The sequence below is a fragment of the Mauremys reevesii genome, linkage group 3, assembly GCF_016161935.1.
Source record: "Mauremys reevesii isolate NIE-2019 linkage group 3, ASM1616193v1, whole genome shotgun sequence".
NCBI lineage: Eukaryota > Metazoa > Chordata > Testudines > Geoemydidae > Mauremys > Mauremys reevesii.
In genome coordinates this window covers 129,152,033-129,174,303 of record NC_052625.1, presented here as the reverse complement: position 1 = coordinate 129,174,303, position 22,271 = coordinate 129,152,033, and the positions used below count along the sequence as shown (strand labels likewise).

The following is a 22,271-nucleotide window of genomic DNA, read 5'->3' as shown; positions in this document are numbered from 1 at the left end:
TCATATCTATAATGTTCAAACAGACTGACTGTTTCCCTTCATCTGAACTGCTTTCATCTGGACCAGTGTAAAATAAGCTCTGGTAAGTAATCACGGCAGAGCAGAAAGAAAGGAATGTATACAGCAATAGACAGCCTAAGCTGTAAAAACTGTAACCTGAGTACCAGCAGCAGATCAGATATCAAGGCTTCAAGGTAGGGGAAATGAAAGAGATGAAGGGGAGGAAAAGACGAGAGAGGGAATGGAAAAGTCAGCTTGGAAAGTGAAGGAGGAGTAGGAGGGCCCCCTCAGGGAAATTTGGCTCAGGGATTAGGGAATTTTATCATGGTGTACAGTGACCTACTCAGGTTTCAGCCCACGTTGGATCAAATTGCGTCCCTTTGCTAGCAGAAAGAAAAAGGACTGGTGTATATGTGATTTTTTTTCTTCGGGTAATAAAAAGGCCATTGGTACAAGTGTCTATTTTAAGTTCAGCAAATGCAAGGCACTATGAATGAGCAATAAAATTACCTCATCACAAAGACTTCCTTCATGATTTGCTGTTTGATATAGTCACATATTTACTCAAGAATGATCACTAAACCCAAACTGCTCGGTTTTCATAGGTTGCATCAGTAATGTTACTTCCAGCTCAGTTTTGATATGATTGGAAACTCGTGTTGCTTGCTGTTTCATTATGCCAGATATTAAGTTACATTTTTGTTATCCCTAGCCCAATGTACATGACGGTTGTAACAAATTTAAATCTGATACAACATTGTGTGCAAAAAATACATGACTCTGCATAGTTTCCCTATATTACATTTCAATTAAAAAATATTCAGATAGAAGTGTTTTGTTTCCCTGTGACCTTCACAGTCTCTCTCTTTTCCCTAATTTATTTTTCTGTCCTTCTTTCTTATATTCTCTTTCCCCCTCCCCCCAGATTATACTTTCTACTTATCTTCAGAGATGGGTGTTCATATGCCAGCTAGAAAAACAACAAATTGTTATTCTGAAACTAAGTCAGTGTCATTTATCACTTTGGTACTTTTCAGTGGCTATTATGAATAATACAACATGTATTCTATTCAGGAATATAATGTAATCAGGGCAATCTGACACTTTTAAAAACTAGTTTAATTGTTACAGCCTAATCAATACAATAGTCTCTAAAGACTTGGTACAGCTCTAAACCTCATTCCTTCATCCTCTCCCCACATATTCCCTCTACCCACACTTACTTTCATGTGCTATATACTACTGGGGGTAGCAGGAAAGCTTAAGAATGTGAAAAAGGTGATTTGAAATATATTTTATTAAATTTGCTAGAATAAATCAATGTGATTGCATCAAGCATAGTGTGCTGGAAGCTCTGGTAAACAAACAAGACAATTTATCTACACGTTTAGATTTTTTGTCAATTGCAAAGTTAGCGATTAATCTGTGTTATAATTTCTCAGAGCTGCCTCCATGTGCCCTAGGAGTTTACCAGCTATAAATATTCTCAATAAGTAATTTGTACCTAAAACTGGGCTTTCTTTCTGATGCCTAGAGCTTAAGACATCTGTTATACTTTAACAGTAAACTCATCAAAAGATTCTTCAATTTAGTGTTTTAATATTCCCCGTATTTAAAAGGACCACTGTCAAAATGTAATAGACACTGCAGTGCTGACTGCATTTGAAATGAGCCAGATAAGGGTAAATATTAAAAAGGTTCTAGGGGAAACTCCTCCCTTCTCTCCTGAAAAGCAAAAATGTGTTTGTAAAAGTAAAATCAGATAGCCTTTATCTGTTGTACTATTCCAGGGCACTGTTACTATACCGTTTTCATGGAAATAGATTTATGAGATATCTACAGAGTGAATTGTATTATCTGCACGAGAGACCTGCACCTATCCTCTTTAATGGAGTAACAGGTCTGTGTATTAACTGTTTATACAAATGAGGTTGATAAATTCCACCTTGCAACACTAATAAAGGGGTGGCTCAGTGAGAAAAAGAAATTAAAGAAAGGTCAGGAAAATTTACTTATTGACAGCATAATATTCAAAATGGTGGCAATGCAAATAAGCAGAGAAAATGTGGACTGGAAAAAAGTGATCAAGTTCATGTGATGAATATACCCACATTTTAATTTCCTTTATATACCTGAGGTGAATCCTCAGTGCTGTATATCTGGTGGGTCATTCATGCAAGGAAATGGAATGGAGCCACTCTGCTTCCTCCAAAATCTGAAATAAACATTCAACAGTAAAACCTAGAAGAAAATTAGTCTGACAGACTCATTCTCTTTTGTGTTTCCTGCCTCTGTCTTTGCCAGGCCTCACTCTGTGAAGCCAGGACAGCCACTGTGAATAAGGTTCATAGAGAAGGAGAGAAAATAGAGATAAAATTGAAGGAAAAACACCATTTTGTTTTAAAATATATCCATTAGTAAAAATTTAGGAAAACTGTACTCTGTGAAGTAAGGTCAAACCTTAGGTATGTGATTACAATGAAATGAATCCTGTAAAGGGAATCAATGTTAATGGATATAAGATTTCTGTTGTCTCATATCGTTAGTCTCATAAAAGAAATCACAGACATTCAGATCCATAAAATCTTCTTCCCTCTTCCTATTAATGAGAAGTAAATTCACTTCAAATTACAATCTAACATATTGATAGTTTTTCGAAGAGGGAGATAGGAGGGTATTTCTGTGTGGTACAAGAATAAATAAATGATCCTGTTAGAACATGCAATCAAACCACACTGCAGAATTGCAATATGTGGCTTGGGACTCACAAGGGGCAAAAATAAGATATATATATTAGGAGCTGAAGACTTTACGGTATCGTTATTACATAACCAAGGGCTTCTGGAATACTACAGCATTTTAAGGCCAATTTCTTTGGCAAAGATGAGTCTGTTGCAAATCTAATTCCATGGCAGTTAAGCAGATGTGATAGCACACAGCTGCACACCTACATTGTCAGCTAACATAATCCAAGAGATTTCACTTTAGCCATTCTGTGGGATTTAATTGATTGTTTCAATGCACTAGGAAATACAGCTCAAGAGATTATCAACGACTTGGGATAATAGATATATGGAGTAGGCCATGACAAAAACATGAGCATTGTCTAGTGGTCCAAGTATGGAGGGACATAGAGTCAGGAGTTCTGAGTTCTTACTCTCAGCTCTGTCACTGATTTATTGCCTTACCACGGGTATTAGTCAGCCACTTTGTATCTCAATTTACCCATATGTGAATCCATGGTTCCCTATCTCAGTGGGGTTTTGTGAAGTGTAAGGCACCAGTCTTGCAATCAAATCTGCTAGCACAGTGATCTGCACCAAGCATTTGATATGGTTCCACATGGGGAATTATTAGTTAAATTGGAAAAGATGGGGATCAATATGAAAATTGAAAGGTGGATAAGGAACTAGTTAAAGGGGAGACTACAATGGGTCATACTGAAAGGTGGACTGTCAGGCTGGAAGGAGGTTACTAGTGGAATTCCTCAGGGATCGGTTTTGGGACCAATCTTATTAATCTTTTTATTACTGACCTTGGCACAAAAAGTGGGAATGTGCTAATAAAGTTTGCGGATGACACAAAGCTGGGAGGTATTGCTAACACAGAGAAGGACCGGGACATCATACAGGAAGATCTGGATGACGTTGTAAACTGGAGTAATAGTAATAGGATGAAATTTAATAGTGAAAAGTGCAAGGTCATGCATTTAGGGATTAATAACAAGAATTTTAGTTATAAATTGGGGACACATCAGTTGGAAGTAACAGAGGAGGAGAAGGACCTTGGAGTATTGGTTGATCACAGGATGACTATGAGCCACCAGTGTGATATGGCCGTTAAAAAAGCTAATGCGGTTTTAGGATGCATCAGGCGAGGTATTTCCAGTAAAGATAAGGAGGTGTTAGTACCGTTATACAAGGCATTGGTGAGACCTCATCTGGAATACCGTGTGCAGTTCTGGTCTCCCGTTTTTAAGAAGGATGAATTCAAACTGGAACAGGTACAGAGAAGGGCTACTAGGATGATCTGAGGAATGGAAAACCTGTCTTATGAAAGGAGACTCAAAGAGCTTGGCTTGTTTAGCTTAACCAAAAGAAGGCTGAGGGGAGATATGATTGCTCTTTATAAATATATCAGAGGGATGAATATCATTGAGGGAGAGGAATGTGGACACAAGAACAAATGGATATAAGCTGGACACTAGGAAGTTTAGACTTGAAATTAGATGAAGGTTTCTAACCATTAGAGGAGTGAAATTCTGGAACAGCCTTCCAAGGGGAGTAGTGGGGGCAAAAGACATATCTGGCTTCAAGACTAAGCTTGATAAGTTTATGGAGGGGATGGTATGATGGGATAGCTTAATTTTGGCAATTAATTGATCTTTGATTATTAGCAGGTAAATATGCCCAGTGGTCTGTGATGGGATGTTAGATGGGGTGGGATCTGAGTTACTACAGAGAATTCTTTCCTGGGTGCTGGCCAGTGAGTCTTGCCCACATGCTCAGGGTTTAACTGATAGCCATATTTGGGGTTGGGAAGGAATTTTCCTTCAGGGAAGATTGTCAGAGGCCCTGGAGGTTTTTCGCCTTCCTCTGCAGCATGGGGCACGGGTCACTTGCTCTGCACCTTGAGGTCTTTAAACCACGATTTGAGGACTTCAATAACTCAGACATAGGTTAGGGGTTTGTTACAGGAGTGGGTGGGTGAGATTCTGTGGCCTGCATTGTGCAGGAGGTCAGACTAGATGATCATAATGGTCCCTTCTGACCTTAAGACTATGAGTCTATGAGAACTCCAATGGGGTTCAGTAGGTCTCCACATAGTCTCTGGGGTCCATGCTAATATTGCATAATAGGTACCCAGTTGATTAATGAATGGCATCCTGGTGTGGAGGACCTGCATGAGGTCCTGTAGACCACTCCAGCCTCCCAGTGGGGCCAGACAGTTGGGCATGCTGGCAGAGTAGCCAAGCAAAGGGCCTCTGCCACCCTCCCCCCCGCCACACACACCAGAAGGTAGGTCTCTGTCCTGCTTTGACATAGATCAGTGTCGAGATTACCAATTGAATGGGTTAGGAGAGTGGCCCCTGTATCTATTATATATAGATCCAGTGGCCCTATCACCCTGCACAAATGGGATAGAAGCTCTGTTTCCACTGTTTGGCCCATAGACTGAAGTAGCAACTATTGGTGCATCTCCAGAGACTCATCCTGAGTGGAGGATGGATTTTATCTCCACTCCCTCTTACTCACCATACTGCATCGGGATAAAGTCTGATTACACAGCCTTTATTCTGGCACCATAATATTTAGAATATCTCTTTGAGAACCTCAGATGAATGTGTTACAGGACTGCAAAGCATTGTAATTTAAACACTACAGGTCACAGAAAACCACCACAAGATACACAGGCCCATATTTTTGTGATTTTTCCAGTGCATAAGAACAGCCATACTGGGTCAGACCAATGGTCCATCTAGTCCAGTATCCTGTCTTCTGACAGTAGCCAATGTCAGGTGCTTTAGAGAGAATTAACAGAAAGGGCAATCTCTGAGCAATCCATCCCCTGCATCCACTACCAGCTTCTGGCAATCAAAGGATAGGGACACCCAAAGCATGGGGTTGCATCCATGACTATTTTGGCTAATAGCCATTGATGGATCTATCCTCCATGAACTTATTTAGTACTTTTTTGAACCCTGTTATAGTTTTGGCCTTCACAACATCCCCTGGCAACGAATTCCACGGGTTGACTGTGCTTTGTTTGAACACTTCCTTTTGTTTGTTTTAAACCTGCTGCCTAATAGTTTCATTGGGTGATCCCTGGTTCTTGTGTTGTGTGAAGAAGTAAATAACACTTCCTTATTCACTTTCTCTACACTAGTCACGATTTTATACACCTCTACCATATCTCCTCTTAGTCATCTCTTTTCCAAGCTGAAAAGGCCCAGTCTTTTAAATCTCTTCTTATTAATCTCTCCCCTTAATAATTTTTATCGACCTTCCCTGTACCTTTTCCAATTTTAACATACCTTTCATGAGATGGGGTGATCAGAACTGCATGGAGTACTCAAGGTGTGGGTATACTATGAATTTATATAGTGGCATTATGATATTTTCTGTTTTACTATCTATCCCTTTCCTAATGGTTCGTAACATTCTGGTAGTGCTTTTGACTAACACTGCACATGATTGAGTGGATGTTTTCAGAGAAGTATCCACAATGATTCCAAGATCTTTTTCTTGAGCGGTAACAACTAATTTAGACCCCAGCATTTTGTATGTGTACTTGGAATTATGTTTTCCAAAGTGCATTACATTGCACTGATCAACATTGAATTTCATCTGCCATTTTGTTGCCCAATGATCCAGAAGTATTCAAAGGTTTGGCATTCACCATAACCCAGATTTTACTATATTGACTTTTCAGTCTTCTGTTGGGCAGATATCTCTGAGGACACAACTCAGGCTTAACATGGGCAAAACTGAGCTCTTGATTCTTCCCCAAAACCTTCCCTCTTGCTCCTTTCTTAGTCACTGTCACTCAGACCCCACCGCTTCCTCCTCCCTGTCACTCAGGCCTATAAACAAGGTGCCATCTTTGACTCAGCCCTCTTTCTAGTCCCACACAGCCAACTGTGCCTACATCTTGCTGCTGCAGGAAAAATAATCGTTGTGGCTCATCACTTTGACCATGTTATCCACCTCATTGCATCCCTCCACTGACCCCCCTTCTCCATTGTATCAAGCACAAACTACCTGTCTTCACTTTTAAGGCCCATTATGGTCTATTCTCACCTTAACTATCATTTCTTATATGCTATAGAGACATAAGACCCCCACATTTGCTTCACCATTGATTGCCCATTTGTCAGGTTTTCGGAAGAGTGCCATCATGCTGTCCCCCATGCTACCCCTGCAAAATCCACAGGGTCACTACATTATCCTCTTTTACATTTCTCCTTAAAACCCACCCATATCATAATGCCTAGAGAACACTTGACAATGATTAGGCAATTGCTTGCTGTGACTGCTGATTATTCATAATTCTCTTTTTGTTTCCTTGTGCTCTGTCACATTCACACCATCTTAAACTTTATTATTATGGTTATTACTTATCTGTATTACTGTAGCCCTTAGATCCATGGACCAGGACCCCATTGTGGTAGGTGCTCTACAAACAGAACACAAAGACATAGTTTGTAAGCTCTTTGGGGAGTCTAAGATAAGAAACAACAGATGGATACAAGCAGACAAGGGAGTACTAGGAAACAATGAGACAATATTGATCAGCATGATCGACAGTGGTATGAGCACACCTGCAGTCTAGTCATTATCAATTTTTTTTGCAGCCATCATGGAAAAATAGAATCTTAAGAAAAGATTTGAAGGAGGATAATGAGGTGTTTTGTGACTAATTACAGGGACCCCCTTACAGGAGGGGCAGCATGGAAAAAAGCAAGCAGACTTCCAGACTTTGACTGTAAGCTCTTTGAGGCAGGGACCGCATAGCACAATGGAGCCCTGGTCTTTAGTTGCTACAACAATACTAATATTAAAATATAATAATCAAAATAAATACAATGAATTAATTTTGAATTGTTTTTAATCAAAGGGACTTTTAAAAATAAGATTTTTAAAAGATTCTTCACTCATGTTGCCAATAACATAGGACCAAATCCTACTTCCATTGAAATTAATAGCAAAAGAACAGTTGACTTCACTAGAAATAGGATCAGGCCTTTGGCTTTATTAAAATTAATAGAATTTTAAAATCAAATTTACTTTTCACCATGTTGCTGTTTACATTTTGCACTTCACTCAGCTTGGATAGTGAAACTAGGCTGGTTCAATTTGTCTAGAGTTACTTAACCTTTGTGACAGTGTGGGCCATTACTGGCATCTTGGCTGGATCCTAAAGGCTGCAACTAATTTGTATATAGATTTATTTTCATTTTAAAAGTAAAGAATAAATGCCTACAGCCTTTATTTACATATTCCCTGACAAGTGATTAGAAATTACAGTACTCAAAAGGTTGAGTTCATCAACAAAACATCCACTGGAGCTACTGAACTTAATTGAGGTTTAAGTTAGGATAGAGTCTGGCATCTGGATTCTATCCTGTTAGGTTAGTCTTCCAGGGCTGTGTTTTCATAGCTGCAGTGTAGGAAACCAATGGAAGGCTGCATTTGCAAGGCTATACTTCAGGGCAGGATCCATGGACCCAGTCAGTTCAGAGGCTACATTTTGAGCAAACTTGGTTTATTTAGTTTCACTTTCGGTTTCTAGTCAATTTCATTTTCTGGTTCTTGTGCTCTAGCATAATACTGCTGTTTTGGGGATTTCAACATTTCAGGGGAAGTTTTAATTTAAAAAAAGTTTTTATTGTGATTTTATTCAATCTGCTGCTTATCCACCTTCAGGAACTGTACCCGAGTCAGTAATTTATTTCAGTTGAAATGGCTGTAGCATAGTGAGATTGATTGCTGAAAAAAAAATCTTTGTTTTTTCTGCTGTAATGTTAAATATTTTATGATAGCATGAGACAAACTTTTGTGAATAATATATTCTAAAAACATAACTGACTTCCAATTTCTGAGCAAAAATCATAACCAATCCTCTTTTTTCCTTATTTTCTTTAAATTACAATAAAATAAAGGTCTGTCATACTTATGTGTATCACTGAGATTTAAATGCATTACATATTATATACTAGATTTGAAAAATGAACATTAGTCTGGAGGAGGTGGAACAAACCTGGCTGTTCATGGTACACTGCAAATAGAATTCGATTTATGCATTCATCTCTTCGTTCCAAATGATTATTGATTACATAAATAAGTAGGCAATTCTTCTCTTTCAGAACTTTGCAGAAAACACTATGAATGAGCTTCTTGGCTGGTATGGTTATGATAAGGTTGAATTGAAAGATGGAGAAGATATTGAATTCAGGAACTACTCTGCAGATGGGGAGAGCCGGCAGCACATTTCTGTTCTCAAAGGTAATGACATTTAATGTGCCTTTGTTCATGCAAAGAAGGATTAACTATCTCAACCCGCCAGAAATGGCTTGCACTAGGATTCATGTTTTGTTGCTTATTCTGTGGCTGATTTAAATATACATCTCTGACAGTGCCTTCCAGTAAGCAGAAAGCAATAGAATACAAGTGTACAACATTTACCAACATAGCAGCTAATATGCCCTTACTAATGTATCTCCAACAGTAACATTTTTTGAGCCAATTGAAACTCATGCACCCAAGATTCCAAAGAGCTGCCAATTTTTTTTTTTTTTTAAAGGAAATGTGGAAATGTTTTCTTAGCAGTCTGGGTCTAATGAATCTTCCTTCTGACAAAATTGTTGGGCTGAGGCTTTTGATAAGGTCAGATGTTGAACTAGAATGTTCAGAATGTATGGAAGAGCCATGACTAGTATTTATAAAGGTTAACTTAATAATGTTTTTTATTTTAATATATTATTTCTTGAAAGTGCATTAGAAAGGCTTAAGGGGCGGAGCTTGTTTGGGGTCAGCATATCTGGTCCTTCATGTACTGTATATAAATTTGTTCAAAATCTAAACAATGGGATTCAGTCTTTTTGTTCAGCAGTTCAGTTGCTACCTTTTGACTCTTCAGCCACACCAGCTGGATAGGGAATTGCAATCACAATGAAAAGAAGAACATTTCTTCAGAGTAAAAGAGTAGAAAATTGCTGGATCTTGACTTATCCAACAAGAATTTCTCAAAGCTGAGGTAAAAGAGAGGAAATTACAGAGGCTTTGCACTGTTGAACTGCAACATTTTGCTGCATATATGGCCACCCGTCTCTGGGGTTTCTTTATGGTGGCATACAGCAGCATGGTATTCAGTGGGTGCTGATATGAATACTGGCACCAAAGAGCCCAGTACTGGAGGAGAGGGTGCTAGATAAAAGGTGGAAAAAGTAGAGGTAAGATAAAACAATTTAATTGTATAGACATTAAATGTTTGCAGCCATTAATTGTATACTGTTATTGATACAGTAATTAGTATTTGTTTTCCATTTAAAATACAATATGTGTAAGCCATCTTTAAAATAACTTGTTCCTATGCGCCAATGTATTTTATTTTCTTCTTACATTTTAATAAACAAACCTTACATGGGATTCTCTACAGCCACAATCTATGAGGAATCAAATTTGTGGCACATTTTAAGAATAAGTCTTTATAGTATTTTGCTCACCATTGTAAAATAGATGGGATCATATGTATCATTATAAACACATGATACAAGTCATATGTTTTATAGTACAAACAAAGATGCTGAATACCTGTGCCAGGTAGAAATCTTTGGCTTACAGAGTCTTTAGGGAAAAAAAGTACTTTGCTTTTGTTGTGAGAAGAGGAATAGCTATTCTAGGATCTTATTAAATTCTGTTCCTTAGTGAGTTAAAGTATAGCAGAGAAATGCCTATAAATAAGAGTTCAGGTGTGGTTTTGTATTAAAGAATTACAATTATAACAAAATATAGCAAATATTTTTCTAAAATTTCAATTTTTTTGTTATTTTCTTTATCTTCTTTTCCATTATTACTAGTTATTGAAGTGGAATAAAAGGTTCTCTTATTTAATCAGTCTACTCCTTTTCCATAATTCATCCGATGATACCACAATCCAGTGTGTGACATCACAATTCACTGCCATGAAAATAATTGATATCAAAGACAGTGGAGTGTGATGTCACTGAATAAATTGTGCATACTCAGGCTATGTAAAAGAAAGAGAGCCTGATTTTTTAAAGCAGTACAGCAAAGTTTAATGTAGTTTTTGACAAAATATTAAAATTTTGCTGGGATGTGGTAAAGGCTTTTGAAGGAGAAAATATTTTCATTTTTATTGTTTACTCTTTTTGTTTGAGAAAAAAAATTACATCAGATTGGTGAAAATATGTAGGGGCACCTAAGCAACACTTCTGCCATACTGTATGATTTGTTCTTTTTCTTTTACAGAAAATTCTTTGCCAAAACCAAAATTACCTGAGGACAGTGTTATTTCACCATACAATATAAACACAAGCTATCCAGGGCTTGCCACAGGAAATGGATTTTCAGACTCACCAGCAGGGTCAAAGGATCATGGGAATGTACCCATTATTGTACCATTAATTCCACCACCTTTCATAAAGCCACCAGCAGGTAAATCACATAACAAACATTTTAAAGAATTATAACTATAATAGATAGCTATTCTGACCTTGTTAGATTGTGGCTCATTTGTAAAAGGTTTAATTTAATTTTTTTGAAAGGCTGTCACAGTAGACTTATAAGGATCCTTAGGTAGGAAGCAGCAGAGTGACTTTATTTGCTAGTATTATTGTAAAATTCTAGTCAGTATCATGCTAGGCAAAATTCTGTACCTATTCATACAGCTTGTGAAACTCTGGATGTTGAATTATACTGTCTCAGCAATTCAACAATATCTGTTTTAAACAAATGATTTTCTTCTATGAAAAAAGTCTTTACATAAATTGATGGAAGATGATGAGATTATAAACAAGGTCCACAAAGCATACAACTAAACAAACAAATAGTCAAATCAATATCACATGTCCTTGTATCAGGATAACAAGCTCATCCCAGGAAGACTGTCTCAGTTCTCATGGAAATTCTGGACCATTGTCCGTTGGGGATTTCATATGATGCAAACGCTACCCCGAGAGATTGTACTGAAATGTTTTAAAAATTCCATGAAATTCTTATCTGGAGCAATTTTTCCAACATGAATTTTCTGAGTTAGTTTGAGAAATTATTTATTCCACACTGCATGCTGTTTACTATTATCTGCTAAAGTAACTGTTATGGCTACACTAGTGTATATAATTGCTGTTATTATTTACTGTTGAACACACTGCAATAATTGGTGAATTTATATAGCAGCAGGCTCAGTCCTGCTTCCATTGAAGTTACTGTGAGTGTTGTTGAACTGGGTTAACTTCACTGGGGGTAGAACAGGACCTAGAATGTACTAAATATGTATAAAAGAACATCACTATTACTCTGTTAGAGAATTCAGGAACGTGGTGATGTATTTAATTGTTAAGGTCCCAGTTATTCAATGGATTCCTGCACCCATACAGAGCCCCTCTGACACTGGGCAGAGCAGCTTGCAGGATCAGGGGCCAAGTGTGGAATGGCCTTCTCTACACTTCAACACATTTACAAAGTTGAATTTAAAATACATAATAAATACCTATTTTTGTGTTACTATTTTATTTGACAGGAAGCTGACAGTTAGAGGGTATTGTAATATTTTGAAAAAATTTCAAACATATTACTAAATCTATTCTCCTTGCTAAAAATTTTCCATGTATTTTGTACAATTATTGCTAATTAACAGAGCTATTTGGGCCCGCTCCTTCAGCCTTTGCACAGCGAAAGATCTCAGCCATATGGGCTGAATCTTAAAATGGGGTTAATCTGCCCCATAACATTTAATCAAGGGCTTCCAATTTGATTCAAGACTGAAGTCATAATGCTGAATTTGTGGCAACACTATTATGTTATTATAACACAGGGCTATGACATGAATTGTACATGCTGTCATAATTGATGAATTTAAATAACAGCAGTCAAGCAGGAAAAGATAGACTATGCCGTCGAAAAACAAATAACCTCAACCATAGCAATGGGGACACAGGAAAATACTGGCCAAGCAGATTTATTTCTGCTCTTCCCCCATCCACTTACCAACTATGTTCCAGAGTCCACCAATAAAACGACCTTCAAAGTATTTTTAAAAATTGTTCCTCCCACCATGCTTTTGATTCTTTATGATGTATAAATAAGATCTGAAGGTTGGGGTTTTTTTAAGATATTTTCTCATTTTTTTTTGTTTTTGTTTGTTTTTTACCTTTTTTGCCTTACAAATATTATGATGCCAAATCTGATCTTTCATGTTCTGGTTTGAGAACTTTTGGGTGTCTTGGAGATGTGTATCGTGAGCTCTTACACTATCTGAAGAGGCTGGAGTATTGAATATGTAACAAAATTATCTTTTCTCCCGAGTGTTCACTATGCAATAAATATGGTTGGTTTTTTTTTAAAACCAAATGAAAACCCAAAGAGTTTTAAATAGTCTGCCCAAATTCACCTCACCTCTCAACTGTTCAACTTTTAATATTAACTTAATAAAATACTAGGTGCTTTTTAAAATTTTACCCCAGCTACAAGTGTGCATGTACAAAACTGAAAATTCCCGAGTTGATGGCCCTTCACTGAGAATACTCTTCCCCGAGACATTTAATTCTAGACACTATTATCAAGAATACCCCAACTGACCTGATCTGCTGTGGAAGCATGTTAGAAAAGAAACAGACTCAACCAGCACCCAAATCATACAGGTCTTTGTAGATCAACATCAAGAACTTAAATTGCACCTGGAAGCAAACAGTAAGTGAGTGCAGTCTTGAGAGAAGTGGTGCAATATGCTTCTTGTGGCTAATGTCCCCAAACAGGTGGGTAGCTGGATTTTGTCCCAGCTGCAGCTTCTGAATGATGTTTCAAGTTAGTCCCAAGTACAGCATATTGAAACAACATGATACCAATAATAAAATTACTTCTACCTAGCCTTAGAAAAATCTTGTGTTCCACAGAGCAATGTAAAAGGAAAAGAGAATGTATTTCTACACAATAACAAATTATGTCAAAATAACAAGGAACAAAGTATAGCAGCCAGCAACATTACAGAAAAATCATAATATTTGTACTGGAACCATGATGCCAGTATTTAATGTACTAACATAGTAACCTGTATCCTGCAGTCTTTAGTCATACACTGAATAGTATTTTCTCACCTTCAGCTAATAGGATTATTCACATGAGTAGGGGTTGCAGAGTCTGGCCCCAAAATGCAGGAGAGAACGCATTTCCTTCCCACTCAGGGCCGGCTCCAGACCCCAGCGCGGCAAGCACGCGCGTGGGGCGGCCCTTTCCCGGGGGGGCGGCAGGCTGGGCCGGCGGACCTGCCGCAGTCATGCCTGCGGGAGGTCCACCGGAGCCCCGGGACGACCGGACCTGCCGCAGGCATGACTGCGGACGGTTCGCTGGTCCCGCGGTTCGGCTGGACCTCCCGCAGGCATGCCTGCGGCAGCTCAAGCAGAGCCGCCGGACCTGCGAACCGTCCGCAGCCGCGGGAGGTCCAGCCGAGCCGCGCGACCAGCGGACCCTCTGCAGTCATGCCCGCGGGAGGTCCGCTGCTCCCGCGGCTCCGGGGCGCCTCCCGCGCATGACTGCTTGGGGCGGCCAAAAAGGTAGAGCCGCCCCTGTTCCCACTGGCTCTACACTTGTAGATTTCTCTGTTTCAGATACTCTAGTCATACCAGATGTTCTCTTTGGCTCTCTCCCTCTCAAGATTCTCACAGTGGGAAGCATTAACTCTCTGTGCCTCTGTAGGACTGATGGAGTACTAAACCCCCAATGCTTCTTCTGTGGGCCAGTCTGAACAGCTTGAGGATCCCAACTGTGTCTCACCCCGAATTGTTCCACTACAAGGAAATACAACCAAGTCCTATTAGTCTGACATTGCATCAGTCTAGAATTTAGCTTATAGGTGCCAGAGTTGCATCCTCAAGTGTTTTTTGCTGTCACTTGTCATTTACAGCATTCCTTGTACATCTAAAACTTCCTTTGACTCTCAACCTAAAGGATAGGGCCCTTCAACAGTTCTCCCACTGCAGCTCCCTCATTCTCTCAGATATGGAATTCTGGCCAAGTAAAGAACCATCACTTTAGTTGTGTGTATATGTTGGCAACATCAACATTTCCTGTTAGATTATGTGCTCAGTTTGGATCCAATCCCAAACCCATTGAATTCTGTAGGAACCTTTCTATTGATTTCAGTGGACGCTGGATTGGATTCTTATTGCCTGGCAACATAGCCCAAATTGAGGTGCAGAGATGCCCCACCCCAAAGGGAGCTTTTGGAAGCACAATTGCTCCACAAGAAAAGGGGAATGTTGCCACGTGCCACCCCTTGTATTGGGTGCAGTGTGTGCTGCCAAGCAGTCCATGTGGGACTGGCTATATGAGAGAGGGGGGCAGAGTCTTGGCCCTTTCGGGAAGGGGTGCAGCAGCAGGGGAGCAGAAGGACTCCCATTGTGCCTGGGGCATGCACAGGGGTGCAGGGAATAATGTTCCTTCCCACACCCTCTTCTCTATGTCTCTGGTTTACAGAATAAATCAGTTATTTTAAGTAGCTTTGACTCTGCTCAGACAACAGCTGGCTCCCTGCTATGCTGCACTGAGTGGGGAAGCAGTCATCAAGGGGAGCAGTGAAAGGGAAGGAGGACTGCTTCTGAGCTGACCTAGCATCCAAAGGGCAAAAATACAGGGATAAAATGATCTCCTATTCACCACCCCCCACAACGATAGTTTGTATTTTTTTGGGAGGGATCTTAAATCCTCCAAGCCCTAGAACAGTGCCAGCTCTGTTCCTCTGCACCACATTTCTTCACTTGGTAATTTCAAAATGATAAGGACTGCTGTTGCACTGAAAGGTTTGCAACAATCAAGGTATTTTTAAAAAGTGTGATGTATAATGTCTGACCCTACAGAACTGTTACTACTGTTATTGGGGCCCAAAGAATACCAGAGTGAAGGAGGTAAGGTCTCCTGAGGCCAAACAAAAGCATTTCTAATATCTGGGTCCTGTAAAGTAAGCATGTTTAGATTTTGGAAGTGACATTAAATCAGATTATAAAACTGTATATTTGAAAAAAAATCATGAAAACTTGGAAGGAGGAAATGTTATGTTTGAATGCCAAGATGAATAACTAAGAGAGGTATTTTATAGAAAGAAATGAGCTATATCCTTTATCAGAGCTGGATAGTTGAATAGACGTTTACAATTTTGTTACAAGTACAAGTGCACTTAGGTAACTCATTCTCATTATTATTACAACAGAGTACCTGCAATGCATAAAAGTAGACATTAGTTCTAGTCCTAAGGACTCTCTAGAAATGTGTGCTGTAAAAATTATCAAGATTCAAATGCTATAGGAAGAATTTAGAAGTATGGGATGAATTTTAAAATGCTTTCTATTCAGGGTTTATAAACTTGGTTGTAAAAATTAAGTCCAGGATTACCTATCTAAATTCCCCATGGTCCCATTACTGTATTCCCAATCCTTCCGTCCTTATTCAGGCACAGCTCAATGACAGTTTTGCTTAAATAATGGCTGCAGGACTAGCCCTAATTTTATATACTGAGGTGGTTTCAATTTTAGTATACTCTGGCTCCCAGGTCATTATTTTCCAACTCTTATTCCCTCTTCTGATTTCATTTGACACTGATCTGAGCAATGTTTTACTATTTTTCCTGTTGCAGGTTTAACTTTCTAACAATTCCACAACCATGATTCTTCTTGTGCTTACTACTTGACTTCATCTTCTCATTTTCTTTGTTTGAAATTACTGTAGTCCATTAATCTGTTTTCTTTTCTGTATAAATGAAAGGAATTAACCAAAGGCTTCTCTGGAGCTGAGGCTGATCAAAAAAGGTTGCAAAATGACTCAGTGTCTCTGAAAATTGTGTGTGTATTTGGAAGGACTGTGTTGATGGAGTTTGTTAGGCTATTTTGTTCAGTGGGCCAACACTGGACATTTGTACCTGTCTGCTACCATTGCTGGTTTTCACCTCCTTTGTATTTTAGAACTAATATTCCTTTAGTGTGAACAGGCATCCTGTTCCCACTTGAATTTTTTCACCATTTCCATGTGATACATGTGTACTGTTCAGTAGCATGAATGTAGCTTTTATATGTGTCTATTTGTTATTTATCCACATTAATTTTTTCAGATACAATTATCTAGCTTACAGTGATGATAGGTTGTTTTTATGTTGTTTTAAGATGCCACTAGTTGCCAGTCTTCTCTACTTCCAGCACCTTGTCAATGCTTTTTGCTCTCTTTGGACAGCAAAATGTTTTTTCTTTGTGCCAGAAAGAAAATCGTGAAGTCCACACATGCACTGTAATAGCATGTGATGAATAAGAAGGGAGTTCCCACACTCCTCTTGTAATCTGTGCCTATGTGCTTGCATGCTTAAATCCTGCCCACATGTCAGTATATATTTGTGGTATGCATTCAGTTCTGATTGAGCTATATATGAGAATATGCCTCATAATTCAGGCATAGAAAATAGAGGGAAGCAGTGGTTTCCCAAAACAACTTTTAAAAGAACTGGGACACTCCATTTTACCAATCTTTTTACCATTTTGCCTACTTCAAGAGATTGACTTTCAAAAGGAAACATTATAGAGTCACTGTAATGATTCCACAGCTACAGTTTTAACAAGCTTTCCATTACAAGCCATTTTTCTGATTTCCGTCTCATAACTGTTTTATAAAGCTGCTTTCAACACCTGAAATTTGTCAAGCATGTCATCTAGTCACAAGATCAATGCTTGGATAGGGTGGTGATGGATGTCCTAGGAAAAACCTCCAGATTTTTTTTTTTTTTGTAAATTGAATTTAGTCAGACAAGAAATTTTAAACATACGAGTGTGAAAAATTATTTTGGAGGAGTCTGACTAGGGAATATTTTATCTCAAAAGCTGCTTGGTATGGAAAATCCAAATTGGTTTTATTTGATTATCCGCAATGGAAAGCTAGAGTTTTAGGATTGGAGAACTCCAGAATTAACCATTATGCAAATTCTGGAAGGTCCCAGTACAGCTAATAAAGTTTGATTTTAACACTTCAGATGCTATAGAATCTAAGGGCTTGGCTACACTTGAGAGTTGCAGCACTGATGGAGGCTTTCCAGAGCTGCAACTTAGTAACTGTCCACACCTGCAAGGCACATCCAGCGCTGCAACTCCCTGGCTGCAGCGCTGGCTGAACACCTGGTCTGCTTGGGGTGTAACGAGTTCAGCGCTGGTGATGCAGCGCTGCTCGTCGGGTGTGGCCACACACCAGCGCTGTTATTGGCCTCCAGGGTATTAGGCGATATCCCAGAATGCTTTTAACTAATTACTCTCTTTGTTTTGTTATGCAGCCTCTCTTTGTTTTGTTGTGAACCCGGGGCTCCGTGGCTCCGGGAGCTGCTTATCTAAAAAACAAACACAGCTCCTGTTTGCTGTGATCAATCTGTAACTCAGTGAACAATCAAATGAGATAAACCCTGTGAATGAGGCAGGCAGGGGAATGAGTGAGTGTTTGCTTGATGAGAGAAACAGCGGGGGCGGGGCTGAGAAAGGGAGTCCGTTGGAGCAGCTGCTTATCTGGTCTGCAGGCTGTTTGCAGTTAAGCGTAAGGGGTCGGGAACATTTTCTGATTTTGCAAGGCAGGGAGCTAATACACAGTGTCGACTCCAAAAATCCACTCTCTCTCTCTCTCCCCCGCTCCCTGTCACACTCCACCCCACCCCTCTCTTTTGAAAAGCACGTTGCTGCCACTTGAACGCTGGGATAGCTGCCCATAATGCATCACTTCCAACAGTGCTGCAAATGCTGCAAATGTGGCCACACTGCAGCGCTGGTAGCTGTGAGTGTGGCCACACACCAGCGCTTTCCCTACACAGCTGTACGGCCAGCACTGTAACTCCCAGCGCTGCAACTCTCAAGTGTAGCCAAGCCCTCAGATTTCATTCTTTAAAAAAATAAGGGTTTGTCCTTTTCATTGCAAAAAATAGTCTTGAAAAAGGGTAAAAAGGTTGACTGTGTGCCCCAGTGATTTAAATAAAATTCATGGTTCTCTCCCAGCGAGGGGCTAATAGCATGCAGCAGGAGATCACTTGTGCTCATTAAAGGTAGTTAGGCTCCAAATTCCTTTAAAGGGCAAGTCTCTGGCTTGTAGGTGGAGCATCGAGGAGAGAAAGAGTAGGAAAATAGAGAAAAGGAAGGTAGGCACTGCTACTGAAAGGCTTGAGTGGGACGGAGCCTGGAAGGCTAGGAAACAGGTCTGAAGAGAGGATCTCAGGAAAGACAGGGAATGCCAAAGTTAAAGGCTCCCCTCCTATCCTTCCCATTGGTTTATCTGAAGGTGTAGCTCTTTCTGTACCAGATCACAGGTACAGCTTTCCCTAACCATTTTGTCCAGGTGTAACCCTTTCAGTGCTGGAGCACAGACACCACTTCTGTAGCTTACTTCAGTCCCTGCAGATGTAACTGTTTAAATTCCAGGTCCCATACATTACTTCTCCAGACAACCCTTTCAGTGCCTGAACTGCATAGCCCTAGCCAGTTTAGAAACTCTTCTTGCAAAACAGTTAAGGTTAAAAGAATTTACAATCTTAGAAGGCTGTAAATTCCCCAGGCTGAATGGAGTTCAAGGAGTTTATGAAATGAAAACCTTTGGACCCATAGGCATGGGAGCTAGGTGTGCTGGGGGGGGGGGTTTGCTGGAGCACCCCCAGGTTTTACACGGGGTCCCGGTTGCTGGCTCCACTCCCAGGGCTCTGCTCCTGGCCCTATGCCCACCCCCAGCTGTGGCTCCAGCCTCAGCCCCCTTACCCCTGGCTGGGTCCCTCCCTCCCAGAGACACGGCCCTGCTCCTGGCCCCAGCTCTGGGTGGGAGGGCAGACGGTGCAAGGGGGCTGGCTTTCAGCACCCCCCACTATTAAAAGTGTTCCAGCGCCATTGTTTGGACCACCTGCACAGAGCTCATTGCAGGATCAGGGCTATTAACTGCATTTAGTTTCCCCAAACTCTTGAAACTAGAGTTAGTGTTGTAAGTGCAGATCAGATAACTTAAAATAACATTATTAGAATGTTGTAGTCATAAACAGTGAGTAAAACAAGCAGGATTTAGCACCATAATTTTAGGGAATTCATCCTGCTCATACAATAGGCTCTGCATGTTTGCCTGGATTATGGGTTAGAGCTATAAGGAAAGGATTTACTCTTATTGTTCTTGGTTACTTTCTGTTCCTTCCTCCCCCACCCCAATATTATGATGACATATAAGAGGGATTCACCAAAACTGCTACTTAGTGGCTTTAAGAAGGACAATTTTTGATAAACTCCCTCACATTGGTTTGAAGGGAAAAACAAAACCAACCATACAAAATCCCCAACACCATTCTGCTTAATTAAGACCTGAAGAGACAGTGCAAACTTTTGATGATTAATTGAAGCATGCTCTAGCCTGATGCATATTTAGTTATTATAATGTGATAATTTTGTCTTGTTATACAAACTGCTCCCTTTGGGAACATGATTTAACACTGCAAACATACTGTGCTTATTGCATTGTTCATTATGGCTAAGAACCATAAAGAGATGTATATAAGCACTATCTGTGCAGCAGTTGCAGGGAGCACTCTTTCAACATGTAATGACATAACCCAGGGGCAGAAAAACACAAGATTGGAACTCCCAGAATAACTCTTCCGAAGAGCTGAGATCTCACTAAAATAGAGGCTGGAAATTCAGATCTCGAGCGGTAAATGAAAGGAATGTGTGGTTTTAATACCTGATGTGTTTATAGAAAATATCAGTGTGGATGTTCTGCTGAAAACTCACTTGTTACTACTTACTTTCTCTGTTCTAAATCTTGCTTGTCTGATGCCTGAGAGTGCTGTCATTACCTTTGATAAATGTTGAGTGTAAAGTATATTGGGATAGCTCAGCACCTCTAAGGAGGTGCCAAACACCTTGCAGGAATGGACCCCAAGGGAGTAATACAGAGTTGGCAAAACAGTTGAAGAGTTTCCAAAATTAACTTTATCTTTGTCTTGCCAACTGTAAAATATGATGATATGAAGGCCAGATCTGCACTACAGATGTTATCATCATACCTTTGTCAGTCAGGAGTGCTATGAAGTGTGATTCCTGACCAACAGAGCTGTACTCACAAAAGCCACAAGTGTAGACTCAGTCATACTGGCAAAATTGTGGTTTTGCCAGGATAGCATATTTTGCACAAGTGGTCTGAAATAAGCGAGACTGATACAAAATGCGGTTTTGGCAGCATACATTGTGTCCATGTGAGGAGCACTTTGTCAGTATAATATACTGGTATAGTTATACTGGAAAATGCTCATTTTAGACCTGGCCTAATGTAATCATATAGAAGAGTTTTGGAAAAGATTGAGGATAGACAAGCCAATTGAACATGTTCAGTTTGAGAGTCCCTTCTTTTCTGAATTCTTGCTGTAAACTCTTGTCACTGAGTGCGCTAGATACTATTTATTGATACATTTTCCTAACAGAAGGGCAAGTATCTGGTAAATATAATTCTGAAGGATTTAGTCTTAGGCCTGGGCTACATTAGCGGGGGGGTTTGAACTAAGATATGCAACTTCAGCTATGCAAATAGCATAGCTGAAGTCCAAGTATCTTAGTTTGACTTACCTGGCTGTCCTCACGGCAGCGAGTCGACTGCTGTGGCGCCCCCATTGACTGTGCATATTCCTCCTGCGGAGGTGGAGTACGAGCGTTGATTAGCGGATCAATTTATCGCGTTCAGACGAGACGTGATAAATCGATACCCGATATATCGAACACTACCCGCCAGTCCAGCGGGTAGTAGAGACGTACCCTTAGTATGAAACCAAGGTCCGTGAAAAAGTTATGGGAATCCTGACTTCTGTGGAAGACTAAAACTGCAGTTTTTGGAGCATTCCAGTTTCTTTTTAGAATAAGACAAAAAAAAAACCAAACAACCAAACTCTGTTTCTTACTATACAAAACCTTAATTGATATTTTTTGTTTTATTTCCCATTGCCGTTGTTTTGTAATTACAGAAGTGGCTGGACTATTAGCTGTTTTAAAAGTTGTACTCTGCTTGTTCAACCACTAAGGTTAATACACTGTCATGTAAGGTTCCTATTAAATATTTTCACAAGCTCAATACAGTCTTGTAACTGATGAAGAGGAAAATATGTGCACAAATCAGGAACTTTAATCTGGCCCCCAGCTTTCATCCACATATCCTGCCACGTAAGCCACAGCACTTGGCTCTGCGCCTGTCCTGATTTTATCCTGTGTACCTTTATCTGTCAGCCCATATCACTCAAAGCTAAAGAAATACATTGTTTTAGAACAGAGGTTCTCAGACTGTGGTCTGTGGCCCACCCGTTGGTGGTCCATGGAGAGCTGATTGATCACATGGCACTGGCTTCTTTACTTACTTATTTCCACCTGGTAAATTGCATTAAGAGAAGTTAAAAATACATTATATACTTTCTTAGGGTAAGATTGTGCCTTAAGGTACAGCACTGAGCAAAGGGTGATGCCTTAGCTGCATTGTCCCAGGAAACATGTGCCTCAGAGATCCCTGAGCCACAGT

General features: G+C 39.9%; 1 protein-coding gene across 3 annotated transcripts in view; it reads left to right on the top strand.

Annotated features, from left to right (window-relative positions):
* Positions 1-22,271, top strand: part of LOC120402172 (sine oculis binding protein homolog) — a 141,875-nt gene that overhangs the window by 2,756 nt on the left and 116,848 nt on the right. For 2 of the 3 annotated variants that reach the window (XM_039532614.1, XM_039532613.1), the window contains exons 2-3: positions 8,867-9,005; positions 10,992-11,177. In XM_039532614.1, coding sequence (XP_039388548.1) covers positions 8,867-9,005; positions 10,992-11,177 — 325 coding nt within the window. Of the gene's footprint in view, positions 1-6; positions 83-8,866; positions 9,006-10,991; positions 11,178-22,271 lie in introns of those variants that run through there. The other variant, XM_039532615.1, reaches the window with a different exon arrangement.